The sequence below is a fragment of the Triticum aestivum genome, chromosome 2A (assembly GCF_018294505.1).
Source record: "Triticum aestivum cultivar Chinese Spring chromosome 2A, IWGSC CS RefSeq v2.1, whole genome shotgun sequence".
In the NCBI taxonomy this organism is placed as follows: Eukaryota; Viridiplantae; Streptophyta; class Magnoliopsida; order Poales; family Poaceae; genus Triticum; species Triticum aestivum.
In genome coordinates this window covers 678,668,225-678,695,017 of record NC_057797.1, presented here as the reverse complement: position 1 = coordinate 678,695,017, position 26,793 = coordinate 678,668,225, and the positions used below count along the sequence as shown (strand labels likewise).

At 49.5% G+C, this 26,793-nt stretch overlaps 3 protein-coding genes and 1 long non-coding RNA gene across 4 annotated transcripts; 1 reads left to right on the top strand and 3 right to left on the bottom strand.

The window, feature by feature from the left end:
• Positions 1–662: 662 nt before the first annotated feature.
• LOC123185897 (uncharacterized) lies at positions 663–1,089 on the bottom strand. The gene is made up of 3 exons (XR_006493522.1): positions 1,043–1,089; positions 853–894; positions 663–727 (listed from the first exon to the last, which is right to left on the bottom strand). It is a non-coding gene; the product is annotated as an uncharacterized lncRNA (long non-coding RNA).
• A 32-nt stretch (positions 1,090–1,121) lies between these two features.
• Positions 1,122–4,310, bottom strand: LOC123191837 (uncharacterized). The gene is made up of 5 exons (XM_044604416.1): positions 4,003–4,310; positions 3,339–3,701; positions 1,381–1,533; positions 1,203–1,296; positions 1,122–1,133 (listed from the first exon to the last, which is right to left on the bottom strand). The coding sequence occupies exons 1-5, from the start codon at positions 4,308–4,310 to the stop codon at positions 1,122–1,124; spliced, it is 930 nt and encodes a 309-aa protein (XP_044460351.1).
• Positions 4,311–9,885: 5,575 nt separating this feature from the next.
• LOC123190165 (protein argonaute 2) lies at positions 9,886–16,184 on the top strand. Its single transcript, XM_044602759.1, has 3 exons — positions 9,886–10,694; positions 13,028–14,120; positions 14,535–16,184. The coding sequence occupies exons 1-3, from the start codon at positions 10,004–10,006 to the stop codon at positions 15,946–15,948; spliced, it is 3,198 nt and encodes a 1,065-aa protein (XP_044458694.1). The 5' UTR covers positions 9,886–10,003; the 3' UTR covers positions 15,949–16,184.
• Positions 16,185–16,303: 119 nt separating this feature from the next.
• Positions 16,304–20,120, bottom strand: LOC123190166 (protein FAR1-RELATED SEQUENCE 7). The gene is made up of 7 exons (XM_044602760.1): positions 19,698–20,120; positions 19,525–19,602; positions 17,280–19,314; positions 17,102–17,184; positions 16,939–17,016; positions 16,803–16,868; positions 16,304–16,632 (listed from the first exon to the last, which is right to left on the bottom strand). Exons 1-7 carry the CDS (start codon positions 20,064–20,066, stop codon positions 16,522–16,524), a joined length of 2,820 nt encoding a protein of 939 aa, XP_044458695.1. The 5' UTR covers positions 20,067–20,120; the 3' UTR covers positions 16,304–16,521.
• Between the last annotated feature and the right edge of the window lie 6,673 nt (positions 20,121–26,793).

Below are 26,793 nucleotides of genomic sequence, written 5' to 3'. Positions count from 1 at the left end.
TTCAACTCTCTAACAGGTGGGACCTGCATAAAGGTACAGAGAAGACTAGACTGCTTATTTGCCACATAGGTAGTTTGACCGGTCAAAGTATGCAAAATACGAACTTATACGGTTAGTCAGTGACTGTATAATCACCTTATGTCGTATTTAGTGACCATACTGACTGTATTCCTAAGTACAGGGATCAAAGTGAACTTTCGACACAAGTACAATGACCAATGATGCATTTCACTCATAAGACAACTTCTGTAAAAAAGGGAGGGGGGAGGGACACAAAAAAAACAGTGGCTTGAGAGCACTTCGGTCTACGGTGAATGACCAAGAGATTTCAAAGTTCAGGAAAATATTCTAGATCTTTTGGAACAATTTTCATCAGATGTTGATCTTGAATTTTTGTTTGAATCGAGTCCAAGCCTTTGAGATAAAAGTATTTTTGTACCAACCATAATTACTGAAATAGTATTGTCAAAATTTTAAACACTATAGCCCACAAAGATTCAACAAATGTTGATTGTCAATATGGTTCCCATGGACTTAGAAATAGCTTGCGAAATAGCAAAACTGTAACTATTTCTAAGTCAACGGTAAAAACATTTTATCTAATCGTTAAGACCGTGCAATGTCGAGTAAAAGCTTTCGTAGATGAGAAGAGAGTGGAAGTTACCTCTGCTACATGTCGATTGAATTGAATCCCCTTGACGCGGCTTACCAGCTTCCACACTTCTACCTGAAGATCAGATAAGTTTATCAGTTGCTATTGTTCAAATCCTAACCATCAAGAATTTGAGCACAAATTTAATTGCTGACATATAATAAAAGAAAATAGAGCTAGGGCATAGAGCAGCGCTTTACCAACAAGGTCCACCAACCATTCCTTAGCCTTAACGAAGGCTTCTGGCATTGAGAGACAGAGGAGAAAAAAACATGTTATTAGTTATTAATAAGCAGAGCACACACACAATAGTTAGGACTTAGGAGGCAACCACAAGATGCCGGTGACAATAAGTATAATACCCCTTATTTCAAAAAAAAAGTATAATACCCCTAGTTAACCCCGGAGAGTGATCACTTGAGGTCGAAGAGGGCAGCCTGCACAAAGCACGGAACATGTCTATCTATAATTAGTCAGAGTACTACCAAGAGTTGGAAAAGAAAAACAGAAGTGTACCACAAAGATCTTTTTTTTTTTTGCGGGGGTGTACCACATACATCTTCTTCTTCTGAAGATAAAGCCTGGCAACCACAGACGCCGGGACCTGGCCGCCCTGTTTCTTCAGGTGTCGCCTCGGACGTAAACTAGCAAGCAGATGCGCAATCAAACTGACGGTCACTGGCTAGTAAGGAATCGAGCCAAGAAACTGAGAGGGGTCAGTAGCGTACCTAGCGTGGCCGAATCCGAGGGGAAGTACGTTCTGGGGATCCATTGACCCGCCGCAGGAGCGCATATAGTCTTTCAACTCTGAAGTCTGAGTAACCAAGTCATGCATGATCGATGAAGCCTCGCACCTCAGCCGCATCAAGTCCACGGAATCCCTGCATTTCCAAACACGAAACATCTATATTCATATCGGCTCCAAAGTCCATAACTGAAGGGATTTTCGTTGTTTTCCCAAACACATTAAGTGATCTGTCGCCCCCCGCGCGCGCGACCGAGGGCCCCTAGCCCCAGGTTCGAGGATCCAACAGTCAAAACGCGAGGCATAATTTACTCAGGCCGTCGTTTCTTTTCTCAAGAACTACTCGTTCTTCCTCCAGTCCATAATTGCAAGGGATCCATTAACAGTAAGGAATGTTGATCGTCAGGGAGTCGTCGTTCTTCAGGAACTGCGTTCCTCGACCCATGGTACCGTACCGGGTTCATCGTACCCAAACGGATTGGATCGCGTCCCCACTATAAAAAAATCGTTCGAGAGATGTATACCCTCGTTGTACCCTATTTTTTTCAGCCACCGACTCTCGTCCCTCGTTCCCGTTCCTCGTTCCCACCGTACCAGAAACATGGCAACTATGCTGCTTCCCCTCTCGAGTCTATAGGGTGGCGCGGGACGCCTCATCTCGAGGATGTGATCCTGGATCGTGGCGGCGCCGATCTAGACCATGGCGCCCTGATGGACAACGATGGCATGGCGGCCGGCCGGCGTCCCAGCAGTGGCCTTTGCAGCAGGGATGGCCTCCCTGCCCGGTGGCGCGGCGGGGCCGGAGGGCTACCGATGATCAGACCGGATGACCATAGATTCACTGGCAGGTTGGTGCTCCGGCTTGTTGCCCCGGCGGCCAACGACGCCGAGCTGCTTCTTCCTCGAACCCATGTTGCGTGCACTCCGTCTTACCGGACATGGCCGTGCTGCTAGCCGGTTACTAGGTTGAGACGGAGCGGGAGGTGGGGATCCAGATCGGGATAATTCCCAGGTCGGCTCATGTCGGCCGCAACGACGACACCCGATGCCATTTTTCTTCTTGGAGACGTCGTTCGGATCCGCCCTACCTTTTCCCACCTCACGGTCTCTCGGGTAAAAACCCTAAGGCGGCGACGATGCTCTTGGCGCCGTGTCCTTCTTGAAGGCGGCGTCATGAGAGCTATGTGGCGGTGGGCGCCGCTTGGGTGCGTCGGCATTTGCAGATGGCGTGCCCCTCTTTCTCCAGGTGGTAGCTCTTACGGTGGAAACCCTAGATCTGGGTCTCTCAGATCGGATGATGACGGAGACTTTGGTGTCGTTCTCCCTCCTGGGGGCATCATCTTGGAGCAGTGATTCGTTGGAGAGGCCAATGGGTGGAGTGGTGTTACATCGACCGCATTGAAGACAGTGGGTCTCGGCGGCGTGCAGCAGCGAAGTCTCAGAGTTGGACGCGGTTTTATCGACGCGCGCAGGCTGGTGACGCTGTGTGGTGTCGTGGTGACGTCGACGGCAGATGGGACTGGCAAGATCTATGTAGTGATTCCTCTTGAAGAAGACGGGATGACAGAAGATGATGGCGGCGGATCCTTCAGCGTGCGCAGGCGGTGCATGTTTTAGGACGCCTAGACCAGATGGTATTAAGGCATCTGAATTAGATTGTATCTGGTATGCAGACAAGAGACATCCGTATTTGTGTAGGTGTAGCGACTTTGTTCACCTATAAAAGGGCTTCGGCTTGATCCTTGTATTAATTTTATCACACTCTAATGAATAACTAATAAAGATGGTTGTGCATATCATGGTGATGCAGAGGCCAAAGGTAATCTTCCTCTAAAAAATAAATCTATATTCATATGTGAGGCTCAAGGACAAAACAGTTCATATAGGCAGACATATATCTGAGGCTCGATGAACTGATTGGGTCACTGGGATGAATGATACCTTAGTGTCTTGGACTCGATGAGGGACAAGAAGATGATGCGGAGCTTCGTGAGGGCAGGGCTGCGAGTGGGGAAGCGGTCCAAGCACAGACTGACGGCCGCGGTCACGGGGAGGGCCTCCTTTGCCCCGGCGACGATGTCATCGATGGCCTTGTGCAGGCGGAGGAAGTGGCAGAGGGCGCGGCCGTGGACGCCCAGCGGACGGTCGGACGGCAGGTAGCGGGAGAGGTACTTGATGGCCTCGCTCCACTGGCCGTGGAGCGCCAGCTTGTGCAGATGCATCACGTCCATGAACGCGTCCGTCTCACCGGTGAACCTGCACGCATGCGCGTACGAATTATCAGGCAAGTCGTAGACAAATCCACTGCTTGCAGTTGCAGGCGTTAGATATCAAAATCAAATCAATCGAACAATTAAGTGGGGATTTTCACTTTCAGGGGGTACGTACGCTCGAAGGGTTTGCGAGAATTTGTGGCTCAGGAGCTAGAGATCTGAAGGGAGCCACCCTCCTCCCCTCGCGTCACCCCTCTCGGGCGGCTCGGGGGTTCAAACCCTAGCCCCGCCGCCGGCCCCTCCTCCCTCTCTCCCTCCCCTCGCCGCCGCCCGAAGCGGCCGCCGGCCAAGCCCGGGGCGCTGCTGATGAAGGTGGCGGCGGGGCCTCTCACTCCTCTCGCTGCTGCCCTGTGCTGCTCGCGGGGGACTCGGGATCTGGGGCGGCGGCCCCGGCTGGTTGGGCGCCACCGGACCTCGGCGCAAGGTGGCGCGGGCGCGGGCCGCAGATCTCGGCCGTGCGGGCGGCGAGCTCTGTGGTGGATGCGAGCCAGGGCATGGCGGCGGCCTCTGCTCCGACGCCGCCAGATCTGGCCGCCTTCTCCCTTCCGCTGCTGATTCGGCGGATCCTCACCCCCCAGCTCTGGTTTGCCTCATCGCAGACGCCATTCCTCCGCTGGGTGGGTGCCGGTGACGGGTACATTCGACCGGGAGAAATCCCAAGCCAGCTCTGCCGGCTTCGACGGCGGTGACGCCCGCGGGCGCCACTCACCTTCCTGGAGGCGCCGTCAGGTATATTGCCCCCATCCCCTTCCCCTTGGCTTCCCGGGTGAAAACCCCAACTTTGTTGGGCGGTGGCGACGCCCTTGGCGCCGTATCCTTCCTGAAGGCGCCGCTTAGGGAACAAGGATGGTTGTTGGACTTCGCTGAGATGTGTGTGGTGGGTGTCGGCGGTGACAGTGTTTCTCCAGTGGTGGCGATGCCCTCCCTGGTGAGGGACCATGATGATTGGGTGCTCTCCATGCTCCTGTAGTGCCCCTGTCCGATGCCCATGGTTCCTGGACAGGAGGGGAGAGGGATCCCTTCCGTTGGTGTCACTCCAGCGAGCCGTAGAGCCAAAGCTTATATTTTTGATCTTGGTCCTGGCTGTTGCTCTTTCGTTCATCCTGGCGGCTTGTCTTTTGTGTGCTCGGGTCTCTGGATTTCGGTGATGTTCTGCTCCAGGTGAGAAGTTGGCGACAAGACGGGACTGCCTGGTTCCGCTCATGTGGTTTCCATCGATGCCGACCATCCAGGTTCTAGGGAGAACATGTCCATCTGTCGACGGTGCGGCGCCTTCTGAGCCAGGCGAGGAGGCAGGGGCCTTCTTCGAAGATGGATCTGGATGGTAGTGTCTTTTCGCTGGTGCCCTGGTGTTTTGGCGACGGCTGGTCTGCTCGGCGGCGTCTGTTCTTCCTCTTCTGCGCCGGCATTCTCCTACCCCTAGACTTCGTGTGTGAAAGAGGGCCTTGTCATCCCAAGCTAGGTGCTCATTGTCGATCTTCTTTAGCTTGCTGTATGCTAGGTCTGTGAGCTGCTCCCTGGCGTCGTTGTATCTTGCCGCCTTTTTTGCTTTCTTTTTTCTTTTCTTGTTGAGTTGTGTGTTTGGTTTGTCGAGATGTAATCCTGGCTGGTTGATGGCTTTGTTAATTCAAAGCCGGGCTCTGCGCGAGCCTTCTTTCTAAAAAAAAGAATTTGTGGCTCCAGAGGAACACGAGGAGTCGCCGCTGCCGGAGGCGCGACACGCAGGGGTACTCCGCCAAACGCTTGCGCTTGTGGCCGGAGATGGAGAATCCGAACCCACCGGCCGGCTTCCCCGTGCCGCGACTTTGCCTTTGAGATGTCATGGCTGTGGGAGGACAGGAGGGAGCCAGGGAGGGAGGGAGGGAGCAGAAAACCGGGAAACGTGGGAGGAGTATATGTATACGCCGGGCCCCATGCCTTTTCGTCAACAGAAAACCCTTGACTTTAAGTCGAATACTAAAATTTTCTTTCACATTTTTGTGGTGCTAAACTTTACATGGGGCGAGTTTTACTTATTTATTTAGATAGTTTAGATTGCTTATCACATGTGTCACAACTTCAGTTTTAAATATAAATGCATACATTTTTGTAATAAACTTTGCAAGTAATAAATAACAACCCCAAACACCGATGAGTTGCCATTGACAAGAGTAATCCACAACAATCGAGAAGAACATCGCTACGCCGATGAATTGCAAAGTTGCTTGGGACATCGTCTGTCGGCCGACAAAGGTGAGTCAACTAGGCATCCATAATCTTGGCTTGCTCAATGAAGCGTTGAGGGTGGGCTACTATTAGCTTTCGAGGACTGATCAGAGCATCCTTGGCAGGGCTAGCTGGTGCATGTTCTGTCTGACTCGGTTGCCTTGTCCTATGCCTCGAATATCTGCACTCTCTGCAATGGACGTGCCATGATTTTTTTGATTAACTGAAGGATTAAGCATGGGCGTGCCATGATTTTTTTGATTAACTGATGGATTAAGCGTACAGTGGCCGTTGTGAATGCTCCAGATATTGTGCATGCGGTGTCTTTGGTTGTTCGCTCTATGTGCTCCATGCATAAAGGACTCCCCCTCGGCAAATGGATTAGGCATTTCAAAGGGCCCTTCTCTCTCGCCATGACTGGGCAGATATGCGGTTGTGGTCTCGGATCCAGTGGCAAGCTAACTTGATGTCTGTCGGGCTGACTCTTTTTGCTGTATGTGGAAAGTACTCAGCGAAAATTGCCCATCGTGTGTCCTTGTTTACCTTGACTAGCATACATGGGGTGGAGAAGGTGTGGGGTTCTTGTGCCATGTTGCAACTAAAATTATTTGCTTGGTTGTGCTCAAGATTCGTTGCTGGACCTCTAAGCGACTGCTCAAGAGGAGTATGCCTCACCTGCCATGCTGCCCACTTTGCCTTCAAAAGCTAAAGACCATCTACCACCTCCTTATCTAGTGCTCCTATGCCCGGTCTTTTTCAATGTGCTGCAAGTTTTTTTTTCCGAAACGGAGGCAAAAGCTTTGCCTCATCGATTAATTAAGAAGAAGAGAATTGCCCAATTAATTCACGGGAAACCGGGCGAAAACCAATACAAACGGACCACAGACGAACAACCCACCAACGCTATCACCACACAGAGTGATCCCCAACACAAGACATCAGGTACCCCCAAGCCACAACGACAGCCCAATCCAAGAGGGTGGGCCAAGAGACCGGAGATCAAGTAGCCACATACGTCTTCTCTACGGCGCCACTCTTCTTGCCTTTGCCCACCTTCACACATTTGCTCCTTATTGTCGCCCAGGCAAGCAATCGACCTGCCCAAACCAGGTGTAGCAACCTCCACACTGGCAAGTAAGTCACAAAGCTTCTTCGCGAAGGAAACCTCTGGAACACCGATGAGTTAGAGGATGAGAAACCCACACCTTCCCACGACGATTTAGCGGAATTGTGGATGGAGGCTAGCCGTGTTGCCTCTCCAACTCACACGAAGGTTTTGAACTCCCTCTTCTTTTTGACCATGCACTCTCTCTGGAAGGAAAGAAATTGGCGAGTCTTCGACAACATCTTAGTGCCCGCAAGGGCGATTACGACAAACATTGACTGCGAATGGATCGTGTAATTTGTATTACTCACACCAAATGTACTCATAATTGTGCTGGTGATGCAATGTCATCGTATGGTAGGAGTGAGCCCATAACTACAGTATGGTTAGGCTCAGGTCCAAATTTCTTGTTAGAACGTTGTAACAGAGACCGAGATGGTCTGGTTTGAGTAATACATATTATTCTCCCGCAAAAAAGAGGGAGCATGGTGTCTTAAACAATGTGAGTGTATAGATCTGGACGTTCACGAGTAATCCACCCATCTTTTTGTTCTTTTTTTTGTTCTGTTATGTAACCTTATGTACTTGTTCTCTTTTTTTTCTTAATGAAGCGAGGCACAATTCTGTTACTCGTTACCCCAAGAAAACAGGGTATTCTGAAGACCAATCATCATAGGATCAATTTTTTTTTGCGAGATCATAGGACCATATGACCTGACGCAAGCCGAGTGACCTACTATGTATTTTACTTTGGTAAGATCCAAACCCAATTCTAGAAAAAAAACTATAAATGTCGATTAGCAAATACGTATATAGCAGTGACATGATAACATAAAGCAGTGACACTTAGGAGTGAAAGAAGTCCATCGATGATGATCCTTTTTTTTGAGAAAAAAAAGAAACTGGTAGCGTGGTAGTTCGCGGTGGATCTCGGCAAGGGCTGGCGGGAGGGCTCCGTTTTTAGTCGTTTATTTCAGTTTTGCTAGGGTTTGTATCCTACTCAGGAAGACGAGACGGCGACGGCTCCCTGAAGATGGAATAAAGGTCTCCCCGCCTAGTCCCCGTTCCGGCGGCGCGTCTAGCACCGTTGGTGGGCGTGTGGAGGTGTGTCTCCGGCTGATCTATCTTTGGTGGATTTGCTCGGATCTCGTCGTTGTTCGTCTACATTCGCGTGTCTTCGGATTGGATCTTTCTCGTCTACGTTATTCTTCATCTGCGGCGGTTGCTGTTCTGGTGCGCTGGTCCTACGGGGCCTTAGCACGACGACTTCCCAACTGTCTACTACAACAAGTTGTGTCCGACTCCGGCGATGGAGGGGCGATGACGGCGGCGCGCCTTCGGCTCGCTTCAGTGCTGGTAGTCGTCGCTAGGTGGTCTATGAATCTGGATGTAATTTTTATTATTTCTTGTATTCGTTGTACCGTCATGATTGAAGATGAATAGATCGGAAATTTTCTCGCAAAAAAGAACCAGGGGGGTAAGGGCATCTCCACTAGGCCCCCCAACAGCCCCCTCAGGAGGCCTTTTTCATCGCCGGCGCGTATTTTTTCTCCCAGTCATGCCCCCGGAAGCTCAAAAAGTGCCGGATTTCGTCAAAGTTACGGCTGGCAGTCCCGACCCAAACCCACAAAGCTGGGGCGCAGCTGAGAGCGCTAGCGCTCTATTTCGCATGCATCGGCCCACTTGCCAGCCCCTCTCTCTCTCCTCTCCTCTCCTTTCTTTCTTTTTTTCTCCTCTCTCCTTGTATGCATCGCCCCACCACCTACCACACACAGCCAGATCGGGGAAGGGCTCACGCGGCCGTGGCGGAGCACGGCCGGGGCGGAGCATGGCCGGAGGAGGGGGAGCGGGACGACGGCTTCCTGAAGGTGCTGCGGGCGCTGCGCGACGCCGCGCGGACTGTCGAGGCCGGGCACTCCTCGCGCTCGAGGCCGCCGCGGGCGCTCCTCGCGGCCTGGCACTCCTCGCGCTCGAGGCCGGCGCGCTCCTCGCGCTCGAGGCCGCCGCCCACGACCTGCTTGCCGGCTACCCTGAGTTGCACCCGCTCTGCCGTCTGCTCGCCACGAGCAGCGCGTCGCCGGCGCGTGCATGCGCAGCAGCAGCCACGGCTCGGCCCCGCCCCGCTCCTAGCAGCGTCGCAGGAGAGCACGTAGCGGGAGCGGTCGGCGTGGTGCGCCTCGAAATCGAAGCGGCCGCGGGGCACGCAGGGAGCAAAGCCGTGGTCGGAGCTGGCGAGGCGGGGCCGTGGCCGGAGCAGGCAAGGCCGGGACGGGCGAGGCTGAAGCAGGCAAGGCCGGGACGGCCACGGGCGCGCGCGGCCACGGGAGTTCCTGCCCCCGTCCAAGAAGCACCCGCCGACGAGGAAGAGCCGGATGAGGAGGAGGGTGGCGTCGACGTCTTCGTGCCCCCGACGGCCATGGCGGAGGAGGAAGGACGGGGCGGGCGACGGAGCTCGCGGGGAGGACGCCGCATCTCCGCTCGTCCAAGACCTCGCGGGACACCGTGGTGCGCGCGCCGGCGCCGTACCTCACCATTGCCCTGTCCGGCTCCAGCAGCGGCGCCGGGTCCGGCCCCGTCCGCTCGCCACCTCGCCCGGCCGGCCTCCCGCACGCCGGCTGGTCGGCTCGCGCCGGCTCCGCCTCCCGCGGCTTCCTCCGCGCCGGCCTTGCTCCCTGCCTGCTCGCTCTGTCCGGCTTCGCTAGCCACCGCTGTTCGCGTGGTGGTTGGGGGGCGCAACGAATGGATAGCTTTCCACTCCCAGGCTATATTTTTCGCCGGTAGTCTACCAGGAGGCGAAAAAAGTGCCTCCTAGGGCTCAACGGCTGGAGATGCCTAAAGACGACATTTCGCCTCAAAAACCGTCTCGCGTTGGCTCGCGCCGCTATATGTAGCGGGTCCCACTCGCAACGGCCGAGCCGTTCCATCCCCGCCTCCCCCCTTCCACAAGTTCGGGAAATCCCCCCAAAACCCAACCCAATTCCACCAATCGGTCGCTGCTTCGGCCGCCCCACCTCGGCGTGGAGATGGCTAACCGACGCGGCGGCGGAGGCCGCGACGGAGGGAGAGATTCCGGTGACAAGAGGGGCGGCGGAGGCGGCAGGAACCGGGGCCGCGGCGGCGGCCGAGCGGCTCCCCCCGCCGGCGGGAGAGGCCCCCGCGATGAGGTTGACGAGACCCGCGGAGGCGGCTCGGCTCCCGTCGGAGACCAGAACCGCGGAGGAGGCGCCTCTCGCGGCTTAGGCCAGTACCGCGGCGGAGGCGGCGCGGACCGCGACCGAGGTGCCAGCTCTTACGCGCGAGGCGGGGACCGCGGCGCGGGCGGCGAGGACTACGGCAGGGTCGACAACGCTTACGGAAGATACCAGAGCCCCCGCGGAGGCGGCGGGGATCCAAGCGGAAGCCGAGGAAGAGAAGGGCGTGGTTCGGGAAGCAATGGACCTCGGGACCCGTACCACCATGGGGGAGAGCAGGGTCGCGGCGCGGGCGGCGGAGATCACGGCGCGGGCGGCGGGCCTTACGGAGGATACCAGGGCCGCGGCGGAGGGGAGGACTACTATCCAAGCAGATGGCACGGAGGAGGGCGCGGTCCGTACGGGTACCACCCCGCGCCGCAGGAAGAGCGGCGTCGCGACAAGTACCCCCAGCAGTACGCCCCGACACCGTCGCCGAAGAAGATCCCCTCCAAGGAGGTGGCGAGCCCGTCGCGACCTGGTGGTAAGCGCCGTTCCCTGATTTACATGCGAGCCTTCTGAACTCTGGCATGATTCGGTAGTTCCCCTCTGAAATGTTCGAAACATGGGCCTGCGCTGTTTGATTTCACGCATGTGGTTGATAGGGGCGATGCGTTTCTCCAGGCGTGCTGTTTACCTTCTCAAATTACGGGCCTGTGATTGCAATTTTGGCTGGCCGCGTGCTGATTTAGAGGAGCATTTGCGTCGGTGTGATCTCAGATTGTTTCGTATTTCGTTTCTGCTCCATGATTACGCAGTATCTGAAGTTTTATACGGTTCTGTTGCAGTATTATGAACTCCAGGTTTATAGATCGAGATAATAGGATTGGCGATTATCTATCTGTTTGATAAGTTCCCTTTGCTGCATTGTCTGTATTAGAGCTGTACCTACATCTTATTCTCTTGTATCTTGAATCCATAGGAAGCGTTTGATTCTTAGCTTGATAGGGTCATTACAATCCTGAATTGCTTGAAAAAGTAGGATGAAGATGTGGTGTTGAACTCGCCTACATGCTAACTGAACTCCTAAACGGTTGTTGGTAGCCTCTGTTCTGCAATTTTGAGATGGCAAATGATTGTTTGAGAGGATGCAGAGCATATGGGATAAGAATCCTGTCAGATTGCCCTAGAGGAACCTTGGTAGTTTGGTATGTCACCTTGTAGTTTCGAACATTTAGAATATCATTTAACTACTGTATCCGAACATTTAGAATATCATTTAACGACTGTATCCTTTATCAAGAATACATGAAAGCATCAGAGTTTTCACCAGTAAAAACCTGAATCTGATTCTATTTGGGATTTTTCTATGAATTTGTTATTTCACAATTAGGCTTGCATGAATGCGTCATGCTATTGTTTGGAGTCAGCATGAAGAACTTTGGGCCTTCTGGGGGCACCATTTGTAGTACTGTATCCTGATTGTACTTGCGAGCCTCGTGAACTCTGACATGATTCGTTCGTTCCTCTGAAATGTTCGAAACATTGGCGGGTTTGATCGATCAAGTGATCAATGATTTCGTGATGTTTAGTCATTAGAGTATTGCTGTTTAATTTCACACATGTGGTTGACTGAGGCGAGTTTGTGCAGGCATCCCTGTTCTAGTAGCGTGGACTGCTATCTTGTTTGAAACTACGGGCCTGTAATTGCAATTTTTGTTGGTTGCATGCTGATTTAGAGTAGCATTTGCATTGGTGTAATCTTAGATTGTTTCTTATTTTGATCATGGTCATCATAATGTGCTTTGTATTTGTATGTTTCTGTTTGTAGTATTTTGGATGCCCAAATGTGCTCCAATTTTTATGGATCTAGATATATTGGAATGAGGATTGTCTTTGTATGATAAGTTCCATGTGCTGCATGCCTGCATTGTCTCATGATTATGCGGTTTCCCAAGTTTCATACAGTTCGGTTGTAGTATTATGAATGCCTATGTGTGCTCCAAGGTTTATAGGTTGACGTGAATAGGAATGAAAGTTATCTGATTATCTCCCTGTATGATAAGTTCCCTTTGGTGCATTGTCTGTATTACAGCTGTACTTATGGCAGCTATTGATGCCTCTCATTCTCTTGTATCTTGAATCAATAGGAAGCGTTTGATTCTTAGTTTGATAGGGTCATTACAGTCCTGTTTTGCTTGAGAAAGTGGGAGGATAATGTGGTGATGAACTCAACTATGTTAACTGAACTTTTAAACTGTTTAGTAAACTCTGTTCCGTAATTTTGAGATGGCAGATGCTTGTTTGATAGGATGCACAGCACATGAGATAAATGGAAATCTTGTCAGATAGAACTAGAGGAACCTGAGTAGTTTGGTACGTCACCATGTGGTTTCATAACATTTATAACATCGGTGAACTACCGAATCCTTCATCAGAAGACAAGAAAGCCTCACGGTTTTCACTGTATCTGATTCTTTTGGGTTTTTCTTCTTAGGAATGCTTTATTTCATAAGTAGGCTTGCATGCATGCGTCAGTGGATCGGTTGCTTCATGCTATGGTTTGGAGTCAGCATGGATAAGAACTTTGGCCTTTTGGGGGTACCTTTTTGTAGTAGCAAGGGTATGAACTAAAATGAAATTGCAGTGCAGGGGACCATCTACTATCTGAAGTTGGAAACGTTGAGTGATTTCCTCTCCTTATAGCTACATTTACTTCAGCATTTTAATTTGAGAAACTGTAGTGCCCTATCCGAACTGCTAGTGAAACTGTAGTTTTTTTTATCCCACAGCCCCCCTCTTTAAAAAGCATTCTATGTTACTGCTTTCCTTGTGTAAAACTTTGCTGTTTCTAACTGTTCTTTTTCCTCCCTTCAGTCAGAAAAATTGGTCCCATTGAAGAGGTAGAAGTCAAACTTTGGGTGAACCACTTTAGCATTAAGTTTGGGGAATCAACTGTCTTTCACTACGGTGTCAAGCTCGCCCAAGTTTCTCCAGAGGCATCAGGAGGCTTGGAGCTCTCCATGGCAGATCAGAATTTTGTAAATGCTCAACTCTTGAAGATGCTTCAGAAGTCTCCACATTCATTAGTTGTTGCTTCTGATGGCAAGGGCAATCTGTACTCCTTTGCCAAACTGCCAGAAGGTTTATCCCTCCCTGTGTCAGTTCGGTCACGGGCCTACAATGCCTCAGTAGAGTTCAAGGACGAGCTGCCGTTCCGCTCTGATCAGCATGTGCCTAGGAATGTCTTGCAGGCTCTTGATGTCATTGTGCGTCAGGCCTCTAGCTATGAAAAGATTATCATTGGTCAGACATTATATTCACCACAGTGGTTAGTTCTTGAGGGCTCCAATCATGTTCATGTCCAAGCTCTAGGGGGAACGAAGCAGACCCTAAAACCCACCGAGCAAGGGCTAGTCTTATGTGTGGACTATTCAGTTATGGACTTCTGCAAACCTGAAAGCCGTGTTCTGGATCTTGTTGAGCACTTGCTGAAGCGCTTTGGCAGAAGGAACCACCTTAACCCCCGTAGTCCAGCTCTAGACAAGGAAGAGTGGGAATATTTGAAGAGTCAGCTCAGAGGCCTGTGTATTACCGTGAGTTACCAGAAGAAGTCCTCTGAAGGAAAAAGGGATGCGCCGACAGTTCGGAAGTACAAGGTTCAAGACTTGACGGCTGAAAATGCTGAACAGATAATCTTCAAGGAGTTCAAAGTAGATAAGAGTTGGGAGCTTGTTCAGTATTATCGTCAGCAGTACGGGGAGGATATTCAGTATAAGATGCTTCCATGCTTGATTTTGAGCAAGAGAGAGGACAAGCCAAACTATGTCCCGATTGAGCTTTGCAGGCTTCATAGATGTCAGAAGTATCCCAAGGATTCCAGCCAGGAACCGAGGAGGCCACCCCCATCAGATGAGCGGAAAATTATGATTGAGCGAATGGTTAATGATGGACTGGATGGGCCTTGCAGGTAACTATTTTGTGTTTGGGCGCCCTTCTACTTCTGCATACGCATGCTATCCATTCTTTCCTTTTTTCAGTCTAGAAACCTAATATATCACACAATTTACTTGCTGCTGAGAATGTAATTCCAGTGCAATATAATTTGCTAGAAGTTCGATACAATAGTTTTTTTTTCTGTGTAAACAATACCTCTACAGCAGAACATGTGTGTGAAAGAAACATGAAGTTTAACTATGGTATCAGTATATTTTTCAATTCACTGCCCACTTACGTAATTCTTACTGAAGTATTTGCTGTCATTTTCTTTCTTTGGAAGGAACTGATCTTTGCGTTTCTTCAAAAAAGGATCTGATGCTTAACGAATAATTAGTGAAAGGAACTCATTTTTATTACGGGGTACTAACGATCATTTTACTTGCAGAGGAGGAAACAGAGGCGAGCAATTCAGGATTTCATTGGATACACAGATGACAGAAGTGACCAGCAGGATCCTTCTCCCCCCAGTGCTAAAACTGGGTGACTCTAAAGAATTGAGTATTCGTCTTGCTAACCGCCAGTGGAACCTCCAGGATCACAAAATATTTGATGGCCAGTCTCTCAAGTGCTGGGGCGTGCTCGATTTCAGTGGACAGGAGACTCGTTTCAGGGATGCCTTTATTGCAAAGATTGTCAGAAAGTGCAATAATCTCGGTATTACGATGTTCTGTGAGCCAAGCCTTGTGCACAAGTCAGCAATGTTGGTGCTATCTGATCCGGACAAACTACGTAGGGAGCTTAGCAAAGCGAAGGAGGCTGCGGAGGAGAAGGGGCAGAAGCTGCAGCTCCTCTTCTGCCCGATGTCTGAGCTGCACCCTGGGTACAAGACGCTGAAGCTGATCTGCGAGATAGAACTGGGGATGCAGACTCAGTGTCTCTTGACCCAGCTGGCGAACAAAGAAGGCAAGGGCCAGGACCAGTACTTGTCCAACCTTGCCCTCAAGATCAACAGCAAGCTCGGAGGAAGCAACATGCAGCTATCTCGCGAGCTCCCAATGGTGACTGGCACACGCTTCATGTTCATCGGCGCGGACGTGAACCACCCGCCTCCAGGAGACACGGTGAGTCTGTCGATAGCAGCTGTTGTGGCGTCCATGGATTGCCCTAGCGCCAGCCAGTACGTGCCGAGAATCCGTGCCCAGAGGCACCGCTCGGAGGAGATCGATAACCTCGGTACCATGTGTAAGGAGCTCATCCAAGTCTACATGGAAAGGAACGGCGGCTTCAAGCCAGACAAGATCATTTACTTCCGCGATGGCGTGAGCGACGAGCAGTTCAAGATGGTCCTTGACAAGGAGCTAGTGTCTATGGAGAAGGGTATCTGCGAAGACGACTACTCGCCGACGATCACAGTTGTCGTGGCCAAGAAGCGGCACAACACGCGGCTGTTCCCCAAGGACGAAAACGAGCTGCAGACAACGAATGGCAATGTGCTCCCTGGCACGGTCGTCGACACAGTCGTTGTCGACGAGTCGCACGATGACTTCTTCCTCTGCAGCCACGACGGGCTGCACGGGACGAGCCGGCCCACGCACTACTACATGCTGAAGAACGGGCACGGCTTCAAGCGCGTGGACCTGCAGAAGCTGGTGTACAGCATGTGCTTCATGTTCGCTCGCTGCACCAAGCCAGTGTCGCTGACGGCGCCCATCAAGTACGCCGACATCACGGCCTACCGCGGCAGGGACTACTACGACAGCAGGATGGATTCCCTGCAGTTCCAGGCGCAGTTCCAGGCCGTCGAGTTCCCGGAGCTGCGCGTGCACCCGGATCTCAGGGACAAGATGTTCTTCGTCTGATGCCGCCTGCTTTTTCAGGGCACCCTGGAGCACGGTGAGCACGTTCTGCTTCTTGTGTGCGCGTTCTTGCAGCGTACGGTGAAGGCCTGCTGTGTTGTGTACATGGTCGTCAAGTTGGCTCTTACGGCTTTGCTGTGTTCGTACATGCTCGCCGAATTGATTCATACAGCTTTGCTGTGTTCTGTACATGCTCGCCGAACTGGCTTGTTACAAACTCATTCTTGTACATTCTGTTACTGGAGATACTGCTGATCACTGTGAATCAACAAAGAATAGTTTCGATCTTTCTTCTTTTTTGTTTTTCACAATCCATATTCCAGCAGATGTTGGAGAACTGGAGTGCTGGGAAAGGATATGAGAAATATATTTTTGACATTTCTTTGGCATTCCGGCAATCAGCCAAATGTTGTAAGGCAGCCAGTTACATACAAAAGATCCCTTTGGGATTGCACTACTGCATAGTGATGGTTGACAGGTTGCGGTCGTACGTTCTTCAAACCTAGTGGCTGACAGGTTGCGGTCAGGCAATCACTAGTAATAGCCGTAGTGGTACAAGTGATGTGAAGTCGTACGTCAGAGAAAATCCCACACCGGTATCGACGACTGACCCTCCTCTCCATTCTCATGGTCGATCTGGGGATTCGTCTCCATGAATTGCAATGCGTGCATGTCACCAGTATAGGCCTGCAAGATTTACGCTCACTTCAGTAACTACGGCATCAAGAACGGTATGAACCATACCTGAGTCCGGACTTCAGAATTTAGCAACTACTACTTCATTAAGTGGTGAAATGCTTCAAAAAGATATCAAACATAAGCTTCTCTTTTACAATCACTGATTCCAAACAACTCACTTGGGTTTCGGTTAGTTCACCATTCCCAGGGAATGGCTGCTGTTGCAGGGTTGGAACTGCAGAAGCCTGCATGCCCACAAGAACCTGATAACTAATCGACATGACTATACATTGTTATCAAGAGATGAACACAAACCTGATCAAAATGGTTCAAATTGTCACGAAGGTTCTGTGAGGTACTAAGACCAAAGTTGTGGCCAAGTACATAATGTCCCTGCACAATACAGAGAGAAGCTAAACCACATTCACAAGGCCACATGAAAATACTAGGAGTCGTGTGTTCATGTTGAAGAATTCACCTGCATTGGTTGATCTGGTAGGAACTGATCCGTAACATTCACTTCCCTTTCCCTTGGTCCTGCAGCTGCTTCGCCAGAATGCCCTATTTTCATAGCATGCAAAAGAAAATGTTTAAATTTACATGTACAAGTGTATAAAAAGAGTTCACATCTATAAAGAAACAATCTGCAGAGACACCTTTTCTTTGTTTCTGCCTTTTATTGGTTTCCTGACAATTTCCACGACGAGTAACTTCACTCATCTTCTTTCCTGTAGATTTCTGAGGCTCGCTGCTATTACCAAGAGGATAATCATTTTGAACCATACGAGTTAACTGATCCTTGATGGAATGGACAACAGATGACTTAGCAGCTAGTGTTGATTGCAAAGTTCGTTCAATTCCTTCATTAAGTTGATCCGACTGGCTTGCGACCATTGAAAATGTCTCTACGTTCGCTGCAGCCTTAGAAGCAATCTTATAGAACAAACGACAAAGAGCTGCATAACGCTCTGGAACACAAGATCCTATATGACTGTCAAAACTAAACCCATTGATTTCATGAACGGTCCCCAACTTTGCATCTTTACTCCATCTCTTAAGAAGATACTGTAGGGGGATCTCTTTAACATTCTTCAGTTCATATACCTTTAATATATGGCAGCATAAAATTCCAGCAGTTTCAAATTTTTTACAAGTGCATGCAACCGTGCCATCTGATGAATCAAACCGCACAAGTTGTTCTTTAGTTCTGTTTTTAAAAGTAATCATATACTCAGAAAGAGAGCCGAACTCGCCGCAACCGTAAACCATACAGTCCATGCACTCTTCATACTCTTTCCTAAATAACTCAAAATTTATTGGTGTATACAAGTTTGCAGCCTGCCAGAGCAGTGGCAGAGGTGTTCTTGGTTCCCTTTGGCTGGCTTGGTAATCAGCTTGTATCTCTTCCTGTCTCCTCTTCTCAACTGAACTTCCAAAAAACTTCAAAAAAGGAGATAGCTCTTTCTCACAATCCAAGTATTCTTTCATCCTTATGCCTAAGGTTTCTGCTCGTACCATGCTTTTAATGTCCCCAGAGAATATTTGTCGGCCATATGGCAAGGCCCAATTTTCTCTGTCTTCGTAAAGCTCATTTAACAATTTGTTTTCTTTAAGGTTGTATTTCTCCATTATCACATTCCATGTCTCAACAAACTCTTGGCCATCCTCGACATCAAATACACAGTGGCTAAAATCATGCGTGAATTCTTCTGAAATACAGAAAACATGCGCCAAGGACTTAACTGCATCCTGGTATATTTGCCACAAGCAATAACGGTGAACTGTACCAGGCCAAGCGAGGTCTAGTGCTTCCTTCAAAGCAGCAGATTGATCTGTCAAAATAGTCTTTGGCTGTTTCCCACACATGGCACTCTTAAAGGTCTCAAGAAGCCACTTGAAAGATTCAGCCGTTTCATCATACAGGAAAGCAGCACCAAATATGACCATTTGCCTATGATGGTTGATACCCAAAAACAAAGCTAGTGGCCTGCTGTAGTCATTCAGTTTGTAGGTCATATCAAAGCAGATCACATCACTGAAATAATGATAGTCGAAGATTGATCTTGCATCAGCCCAGAAGACATTAGCAGCTTTGTCATTTTCATCCACCTGGATGGCATAGTAAAAAGATGGATTATCACTCTTCATACTTCGAAAATAATCTGTAAGATCTCTGAAATCCCCTGCGTTCATATCTTTTGTAGGCTTGGTCCGAAGATAATTCTTGTACCTTGGAGGAATGCTTATGGCATTTCCATTTCCAGATTGAACCTTGGACAATAATCTTTGCGACTTCAGCATCCCAATATCAATTGGACCAGCAAGCTGGTGATTATGATCCTGCACAAATTCTGTCACTCGGTATTTTCCACTGGGCGTTAACATGATAGAAAATCGTGCAGGGCAACCCGTCCTTGTCTCCGGGTAAGGTCTCTTGGGCAAATTCTTTGCGCGAAAGCCCTCTCTGGAACAGACATAAAACCTTGATCTACTGCCACTTTTTGCTGTTTTATCCCACAATCCTTTTCGGACACTAAATCCCACATTTCCTGCATAACTAACATAATACTTGCATGCTTTCTCTTCACTCTCGAAGACCATTCCAATTATGGGCACTCCTCCAGCGTTCGCAACAACTTCTGGTGGCAATTCTGGCTCTTCTTCTGCCTTCTCTTCAGGTTTATCTGCAGTCTGGGAGAAACAAGCACGCCTATATAATCTCATATTTGTATAAACGATTATATAAACAAGCACCCACATATTTTCCCTGATCTAGAAACTCAAACAGAAAAGGGGAAATTTCAGATCCCCAAAACAGAAACTTTGATGATGGCAAAGCAAAGCGCACCGCTACACTACCCTGCCTGCAATGTGCAATCCCAAAAACATCACGGATTATACCTGCGGGTCCTCCTTGCCGAGGAACTGTCCTCCGGCACTCCTCCGGCGCCGCTCCGCCAGGGCTTGCCTCGACGGGACCTGCAGGCAACAACGGCAGCAGTAAGTAAGTTGACAACCATGACCTGCCCAGTCCAACTAGCCCCCAAACCGGACCTCGTCACAAAGAATCCCACCTTAGCGGCGGCGCGGTTAACGCCCTGGCGGCCGCTCCGCTTCTGCATGTAGCGGGTGATGATATCGCGGCGCTCCTCGTTCGTGTAGCGGGAGACCCGGATACCCAGCTCCCGGAGCAGCCGCGAATGCTCCAACGAGGCGGCCCCAGAGGGGCCGCATCCCTTGTTTTCTCCGGCGGCGGAAGTCTCTACACCGCCGGGCTTGAGCTGGTTCTTACGGGCGGCGCGGCGCTTCTTGGAATTGGAGGAGAGGTCGAGGTAGGTGCGGACGATGTGAGAGATGCGGGGTGTCGGATGCTGTGGTTGGCTCGGCGCTGGTGAGGACGCAGCGGGGTCGCCGGCAGCCCCGCCGCCGGAGGTGGTGGCCATGGTTTGGGATCGGAGGGGTGGGGAAAAACGGACGGATTGGGCCAAAGGACTCAGCAGGATAGTCGACTGAGGTGTGTATGACACGCGGGACCCGAATTTCAGTGTCCCCGACCAGCAGCGTGGGACACGTGGGACGCGCAAAAACAAGGGTTTGTGCATACGAAAGCGTCCACAAAACCATTCATTCGGGATTGTTGGTACATAATCAAAGTAGTCTTTATAGAACAGACGTGCGCCAAAGACTATGCCTTCATATACTCCTGAAACCCTTTGAAAATTTATTTTGCCCTAATTTTCCGCCGCTGCACACCTCTATTTCGTGAAGACCAATCTGGAGGCCTTTTCCAGTACTCTCCTGGAGGGGGAATTCTTCACGGTGGCCATCTTCATCAACTTGAAGGCAAACATGATCGATTGTGAGTAGTTTCCTTAAGACTATGGGTTTGTAGCAGTAGCTAGATGGTTCTCTCTCCCTTGCTTCTCAATATAAAGATCACATGAGCTAACCTACAAGATTGTGATCCATTTGATGTAATTTGTTGGTGTGTTTGTTGGCATATGATGAATTTTCACTTTATGATCAGATTTATCAATGAACCTTTTTGAGATCTATTTGGTTTCTTTGTTGCATAATACTTATTCATATATGATCTTTGATGTATTCTTCTTTCTTTGACCAATTTTGGGGTTTGATCTTCAGAGGGAGTTGTGTATGATAGTTGGGTTCAACCTTGCAAGTAATGTAATTCAGTAACAGGAAGTGGAAAATGCTTGTATTGTGTTGTTGCATGTAGGGATAAAAAGGTCGTTGCATAGTTCTGCTTTGAACGTTGAGTGAAGACAATATATCATCTACTTTATGTCATCATGCTTATTGTAATACTCTGCTTTTACCTAATATTTTAAGATGTATGCTGGATAGCGGTCTTGGGTGAAGTATTAGCTATAGATGCATTGGGATAACGGTCTATAGATATTGGGACGTGATGCTCATATGTTAATTATGTCATGGATGTTCATACCCATAAATATTGCAATTTAATCACAACCCAAATGTAGTTCGTTTACCACACTATGTTTTCTTATAGAGAGAGACCACCAGCGAACCTATGGACCCCGGTCCATTTTCTTCGTGTAAAACTTTAAAATTTATCAACGCTCTTTTAATTTTCGCTTTTACATTCTCATCAAGTCCAAGTCATTTTTTATTTCCATCGCTGTTTCAATCCTTTGACTAGCAAGCTAGTGAGATTGGCAACATCACTAGTCCAGTTTGGGCTCTACTATCGCCAATATATCCATTTAATAATTGTGTGCGATAGTTATTCCTATCACACATGCCCTCCATATATGCACCGTCTTCTTTTTGTCTGATATTACACACACATACAGGTTTGAAATGTTTGGCGTATTTCCATTAATCACACACGCATATGAGACGCAACCATGTGTGGTACTGCTAGAAATCCCACACGCATATGAGATCCAACCGTGTGTTCGACCGTTGAGTATCACACACGTTTTCCATCAAAAACCCGTCTGTTATTTATTTTTCCATCGCACACGCTGTTTTCTTTCAAACAATTGCTACTTGTGAGCTACGTTGGGATTTTTCCGAAGAGGAGGGGATGATGCAGTACAATAGAGATAAGTATTTCTCTCAGTTATGAAACTAAGGTTATCAATACAGTAGGAGAACCAAGCAACACTATGTAAACAGCACCAGCACACAAACAACAAATCCTCGCACCCAACGCAAACAAGGGGTTGTCAATCCCTTGACGGTTAATTGCCAGATTAAATTGTATGGTGATAGATAAATAGATCGCTGATACGTCCATTTTGCATCATGTTTTTCTACTGTTATTTATGATGTTTTCATCCATAATAATGCTTTTTGGAGTAATTCTAATGCCTTTTCTCTCATAATTTGCAAGGTACACACAAAGAGGGAGAATTTCGGCAGCTGGAAATCCAGACCTGGAAAAGCTACGTCAGGCCACCTATTCTGCACAACTCCAAACAAGCTGAAACTTCACGGAGAATTTTTATGAAATATTTGAAGAATATTGGAGCAAATAACTACCAGAGGGGGCCACCAGGTGGGCACAACCCACCTGGGCGCGCCAGGGAGCCCAGGCGCGCCCTGGTGGGTTGTGCTCACCTAGACCCACCTCCGGTGCCCATCTTCTGGCAGGGCCGGGCCGGCAAAATCCGGGGCCCTGTGCGAAACTAAAAAATGGGGCCCTATCTTGCTATAAAAATGAACTAACAAGCAATTATAATGTATATGTATCTCGCAGAAATTTTTTATATAGTGTATAATATAAGATGTACTAATTAAATTTTGTTCTTTCTTTTCTCTTGCGCTTATATGGACCAGACTGATTTTTCCTCATGATGACTCAAATCTGTATTATTTAAACAGAAGATAAAAAGATGAATATAAGTTATACAATATCATATATCAATTGAAGATCATGCATTAATATTTTGCAATTAAACGAATCGTCTAACTCACCTAGTTTTGGGTCTTGTCCAATTGAACTACTAGACTGTGATCTTTAACCGAGGAGGTAAGAACCAATCCGTAATGAAGTAACGATTCCTACGGAAATAATTAGGAAATTAAGAATTAGGAGTAGGAACCGAAGTTAATCGGGAAGGAGGATTTGCTAAGCACCTTGAGGCTGGAGTCGGTCAGTCGGTCATGGATAGGTCCGATGAGGCGATCTCGTTTCCTGTAGCAACGGCGAAAGAACTGCAGTGGACTGAAGTATCGATCCCAGAAAATTGGAAGAGGCAGCTATGAAGGCAACGACAGCAGCTCGATTCTGATCGCTCTGATGAGGCGAAGGCGACAGCCGACGAGACGATCTCGTTTTGTGTTGCGCCGCGGACGGGACCGCTGTTGCGGTTGCAGATCGAGGCGATCCCGATCGACTGCTGGAGCTATCCCTTGTTTTTAGACCGAGCACTTTCCTTTTTCTGAGAACATCGAGCGATCCTTTTTCCATTGAGCGATCGAGGCACCAGCGCTCGACGGCCTCGACTCGGCCCAACTCCAGCGCCGAGCGGCCCAGTGCGGCAGAGCCTTGGCATTTTTTTAGAAATACTATGCCTATATAAAAAATTTGGGGCTCCTCAAAATTATGGGTCCCTGTGCGGGCCGCACATTTGGCACCACTATGGGCCAGGCCCTGTCTTCTGGTATATATATGTCATTTTGACCTAGAAAAAATAAGGAGAGGACTTTCGGGACGGAGCACCGCCGTCTCGAGGCGGAACTTGGGCAGGAGCACTTTTGCCCTCCGGCGGAGCGATTCCGCCGAGGGAACTTCCATCCCGGAGGGGGAAATCATCGTCATCATCATCACCAACAACTCTCCCATCTTGGGGAGGGTAATCTCCATCAACATCTTCAACAACACCATCTCATCTCAAACCCTAGTTCATCTCTTGTGTTCAATCTTGTTACCGGAACTATAGATTAATTGGTGCTTGTGGTTGACTAGTAGTGCTGATTAAATCTTGTAGTTGATTACTATATGATTTATTTGGTGGAAGATTATATGTTCAGATCCAATATGCTATTTAATACCACTCTGATCTTGAGCATGATTATCATTTGTGAGTAGTTACTTTTGTTCTTGAGGTCACGTGTGAAATCATGTTGCAAGTAATCATGTGAACTTGATATGTGTTCGATATTTTGATAGTATGTATGTTGTGATTCCCTTAATGGTGTCATGTGATCGTCGACTACATGACACTTCACCATATTTGGGCCTAAGGGAATGTACTGTGGAGTAGTTATTAGATGATGGGTTGCGAGAGTGACAGAAGCTTAAACCCTAGTTTACGCGCTATTCCGTAAGGGACCGATTGGATCCAAAAGTTTAATGGTTGTGACGCCCGGATAGTTACGCTACAGTAATCCTCCGCTAATGATGCCACGTCACCTCGATTACGGTGGCTAATCTCGCATTAGTTCGAAACCGATTTGAATTCGATTTAAAAATCAGGCAAACAACAAAAGTTTTCAAAAATTAAAACTATAATGTTCAGAGTGAGCCAAATAATGCATAAGTAATTATGGCAGAGGAACTACACTTTTATAAAATGTTCAAATACTCTAAAACGATATAAACAGTAGCAAAAACAATTATTTAAATGCTTTTAAAATGATAAACTATTACAAACTAATATATTAAGGTGCCAAGTTAATTATGGCAGTGGTATAATTCCTATTACCAATTTAGGGATCATTTTTGTACTTTACAAAACTAAAATACAATGAGGAACAAAATAAAACAAAAAATAAATAAAATACATAAAAGAATAGAAAACTAAAATTACAAAAAAGAAGCCCCCTGGCCAACTGGGCCAAGCGGCCCAGCCGGCCAGCACCAGCACCCTGGCCAAAACGGCCCACTCCGACCCACCTGGCCCAGGCCGCCCCCCCACTCACCCCTTATCCCCACGACCAAACCCTAACCCCACCCCGTCGCCCCACTCGCCCTCCCACTCGCTCTCCCCCCTCCTCCCCGATCCAGATCGGATTGAGGGGAGCGAACCACCGACGCCAACGCCCGTAGCCGCCTCGCCAGCCCCCTCCCGCATCCTCGTGCCCCCGTCCCCTCTCCCTCAGCGGCGCCCCTCGCCGCGCCTGCCGCGTCGCCCCCGACGCCCTGCACCCGCCCTCCGTCGTTCGCTGCTGCCCGGAACGCCGCCTGTCGTCGGAGCCACCTCGCAGGACCTCCCTCACCGGACTGCCGCCGCCTTGTCATCTCCCTCGTCGGACCTCCCCGACCTCCGTCGAGCCCACTGCCTAGTCCCTGCCACTCCCCATGAGCTTCCCCCTCTCTCCCCTCTCTCCGCCGCCCGCACCGCGACACCTCCCCGCGCGCGCCCGCACGCTGCCGCCGCGCACGCCGCAGCCGCCTCTGCGCGCCCGTGCCGCGTCGCTACCTTGCCCCGTGCCCGCTCACCCCTGCCTCGCCGGCGCACCCCCCAAGCGCACGCGCTGCGTGTGCCCACGCCCTCCGCCTGGCTCCACCGCGCTGTCGCCGCACGCTGCGTGGCTCCCCTGGCCAAGCCCATTACTGGCTTCAGCGCCGCCGCCTCCCCCTGTTGTTTGCCGCCGCCGGCGCTGCTAGTTGCTGCAGCCACCCACGTCCCGCGTGCGTGCCCTACCGGCCGCCGTGCTCGCGGCGCCCGACCTCTCCCCGTGGCTGCTGCTGCCCCGCGGCTGAGCGCCGTCGCTCTCTGCTCCGCCAACGCCGCGCTGGCACCCCGCCACTGGCTCGGGTTGCCTCGCCCGCACCCGAGCGCCCGTAAACCCCAGTGCCCGTTAAGCCCCCCCTAGGGCCTATGACAAAGGGGCCCCAGCCTAGAAACGTTTAAAAAAAGAATAAATAATAATAATAATATTAATAAAAATAATTAATTAAATAATAATAATTAAATTAGTTAATTAATTAAGGAATTAATTAAGCTAATTAATCATAATTAGATTAACCTAATTAACTAATTAGTTTAATTAAACAATAATTAGATTAGTTAAACGTTAATTAGACTAAACAGTCAATGACCAGTGGGACCCACACGCCAGCGAACCAGTCAACACCTCTGTTGACTGCTGATGTCATGCCGACGTCATGATGACATCAGCAAACACTGTTTTGGATAATGTTGAATTAAAATATTTAAATTAATCCTAAAGATGATTTAAATCTTTTAAAATTAATATAAAATAAACCGTAGCTTAGATGAAAATACTTTCTACATGAAAGTTGCTCAGAACGACGAGACGAGTCTGGATACGCAACCCGTTCGTCCGCCAGACACCCCTAACATGTCAAACTCGCAACTTTCCCCCTCTGGCTCCTCTGCCCGAAAACGCGAAACACCGGGGATACTTTCCCAGATGTTTCCCCCCTTCACCGGTATCACCTCATACCGTGTTAGGGCACCTCTAGCACCGATACTTGTCATGTCATGCATCGCTATGCATCTGTTTGCTTAAATATTTATTGTTTCTTCCCCCTCTTCTTCCGCTAGACACCGAGACCGACGCCGCTGCTACCCAGTACGACTACGGTGTTGACGACCCCTCTCTCTTGCCAGAGCAACCAGGCAAGGCCCCCCCCTTGATCACCAGATATCGCCTATTCTTCTCTATACTGCTTGCATTAGAGTAGTGTAGCATGTTACTGCTTTCAGTTAATCCTATACTGCTGCATAGCCTGTCCTTGCTACTACTGTTGTTACCTTTACCTGCTATCCTACTGTTTAGTATAGGATGCTATTGTTCCATCAGTGGCCCTACACTCTTGTCTGTCTGCCATGCTTTACTACTGGGCCGTGATCACTTCGGGAGGTGATCACGGGCATATACTATATACTTCTCACTGTTACATTACCTGTGATACTGTTCGGAGATGAGGGCTGAAGGGGCAGGTGGTCCCGCCCAGGTAGTGGTGGGCCTGGGTTCCCGACGGCCCCCGACTGTTACTTTGTGGCGGAGCGACAGGGCAGGTTGAGACCACCTGGGAGAGAGGTGGCCTGGCCCTGGTCGGCCTTCGCGGATACTTAACATGCTTAACGAGATCTGGGTATTTGATCTGAGTCTGGCCATTTGGTCTATACGCACTAACCATCTACGCGGGAGTAGTTATGGGTATCCCGGCATTGTGGTATCAGCCGAAGCCTTCGTGACGTCAGC

What these genes read in the sequence shown, in the direction of transcription:
- LOC123191837 (XM_044604416.1), bottom strand. Translation starts at nt 4,310, where the DNA reads ATGTACCCGTCACCGGCACCCACCCAGCGGAGGAATGGCGTCTGCGAT. An exon ending in ACAGGGCAGCAGCGAGAGGA is followed by an intron (nt 3,702 to 4,002) that starts GTGAGAGGCCCC and finishes AACTGCAAGCAG; the next exon opens with TGGATTTGTCTACGACTTGC. An exon ending in CTCGGATTCGGCCACGCTAG is followed by an intron (nt 1,297 to 1,380) that starts GTACGCTACTGA and finishes TCTGCTTGCTAG; the next exon opens with TTTACGTCCGAGGCGACACC.
- LOC123190165 (XM_044602759.1), top strand. Translation starts at nt 10,004, where the DNA reads ATGGCTAACCGACGCGGCGGCGGAGGCCGCGACGGAGGGAGAGATTCC. An exon ending in GAGCCCGTCGCGACCTGGTG is followed by an intron (nt 10,695 to 13,027) that starts GTAAGCGCCGTT and finishes TCCTCCCTTCAG; the next exon opens with TCAGAAAAATTGGTCCCATT. An exon ending in GGACTGGATGGGCCTTGCAG is followed by an intron (nt 14,121 to 14,534) that starts GTAACTATTTTG and finishes TTTTACTTGCAG; the next exon opens with AGGAGGAAACAGAGGCGAGC.
- LOC123190166 (XM_044602760.1), bottom strand. Translation starts at nt 20,066, where the DNA reads ATGGCCACCACCTCCGGCGGCGGGGCTGCCGGCGACCCCGCTGCGTCC. An exon ending in TCGGCAAGGAGGACCCGCAG is followed by an intron (nt 19,315 to 19,524) that starts GTATAATCCGTG and finishes TGTTTCTCCCAG; the next exon opens with ACTGCAGATAAACCTGAAGA. An exon ending in AAGGCAGAAACAAAGAAAAG is followed by an intron (nt 17,185 to 17,279) that starts GTGTCTCTGCAG and finishes CTATGAAAATAG; the next exon opens with GGCATTCTGGCGAAGCAGCT.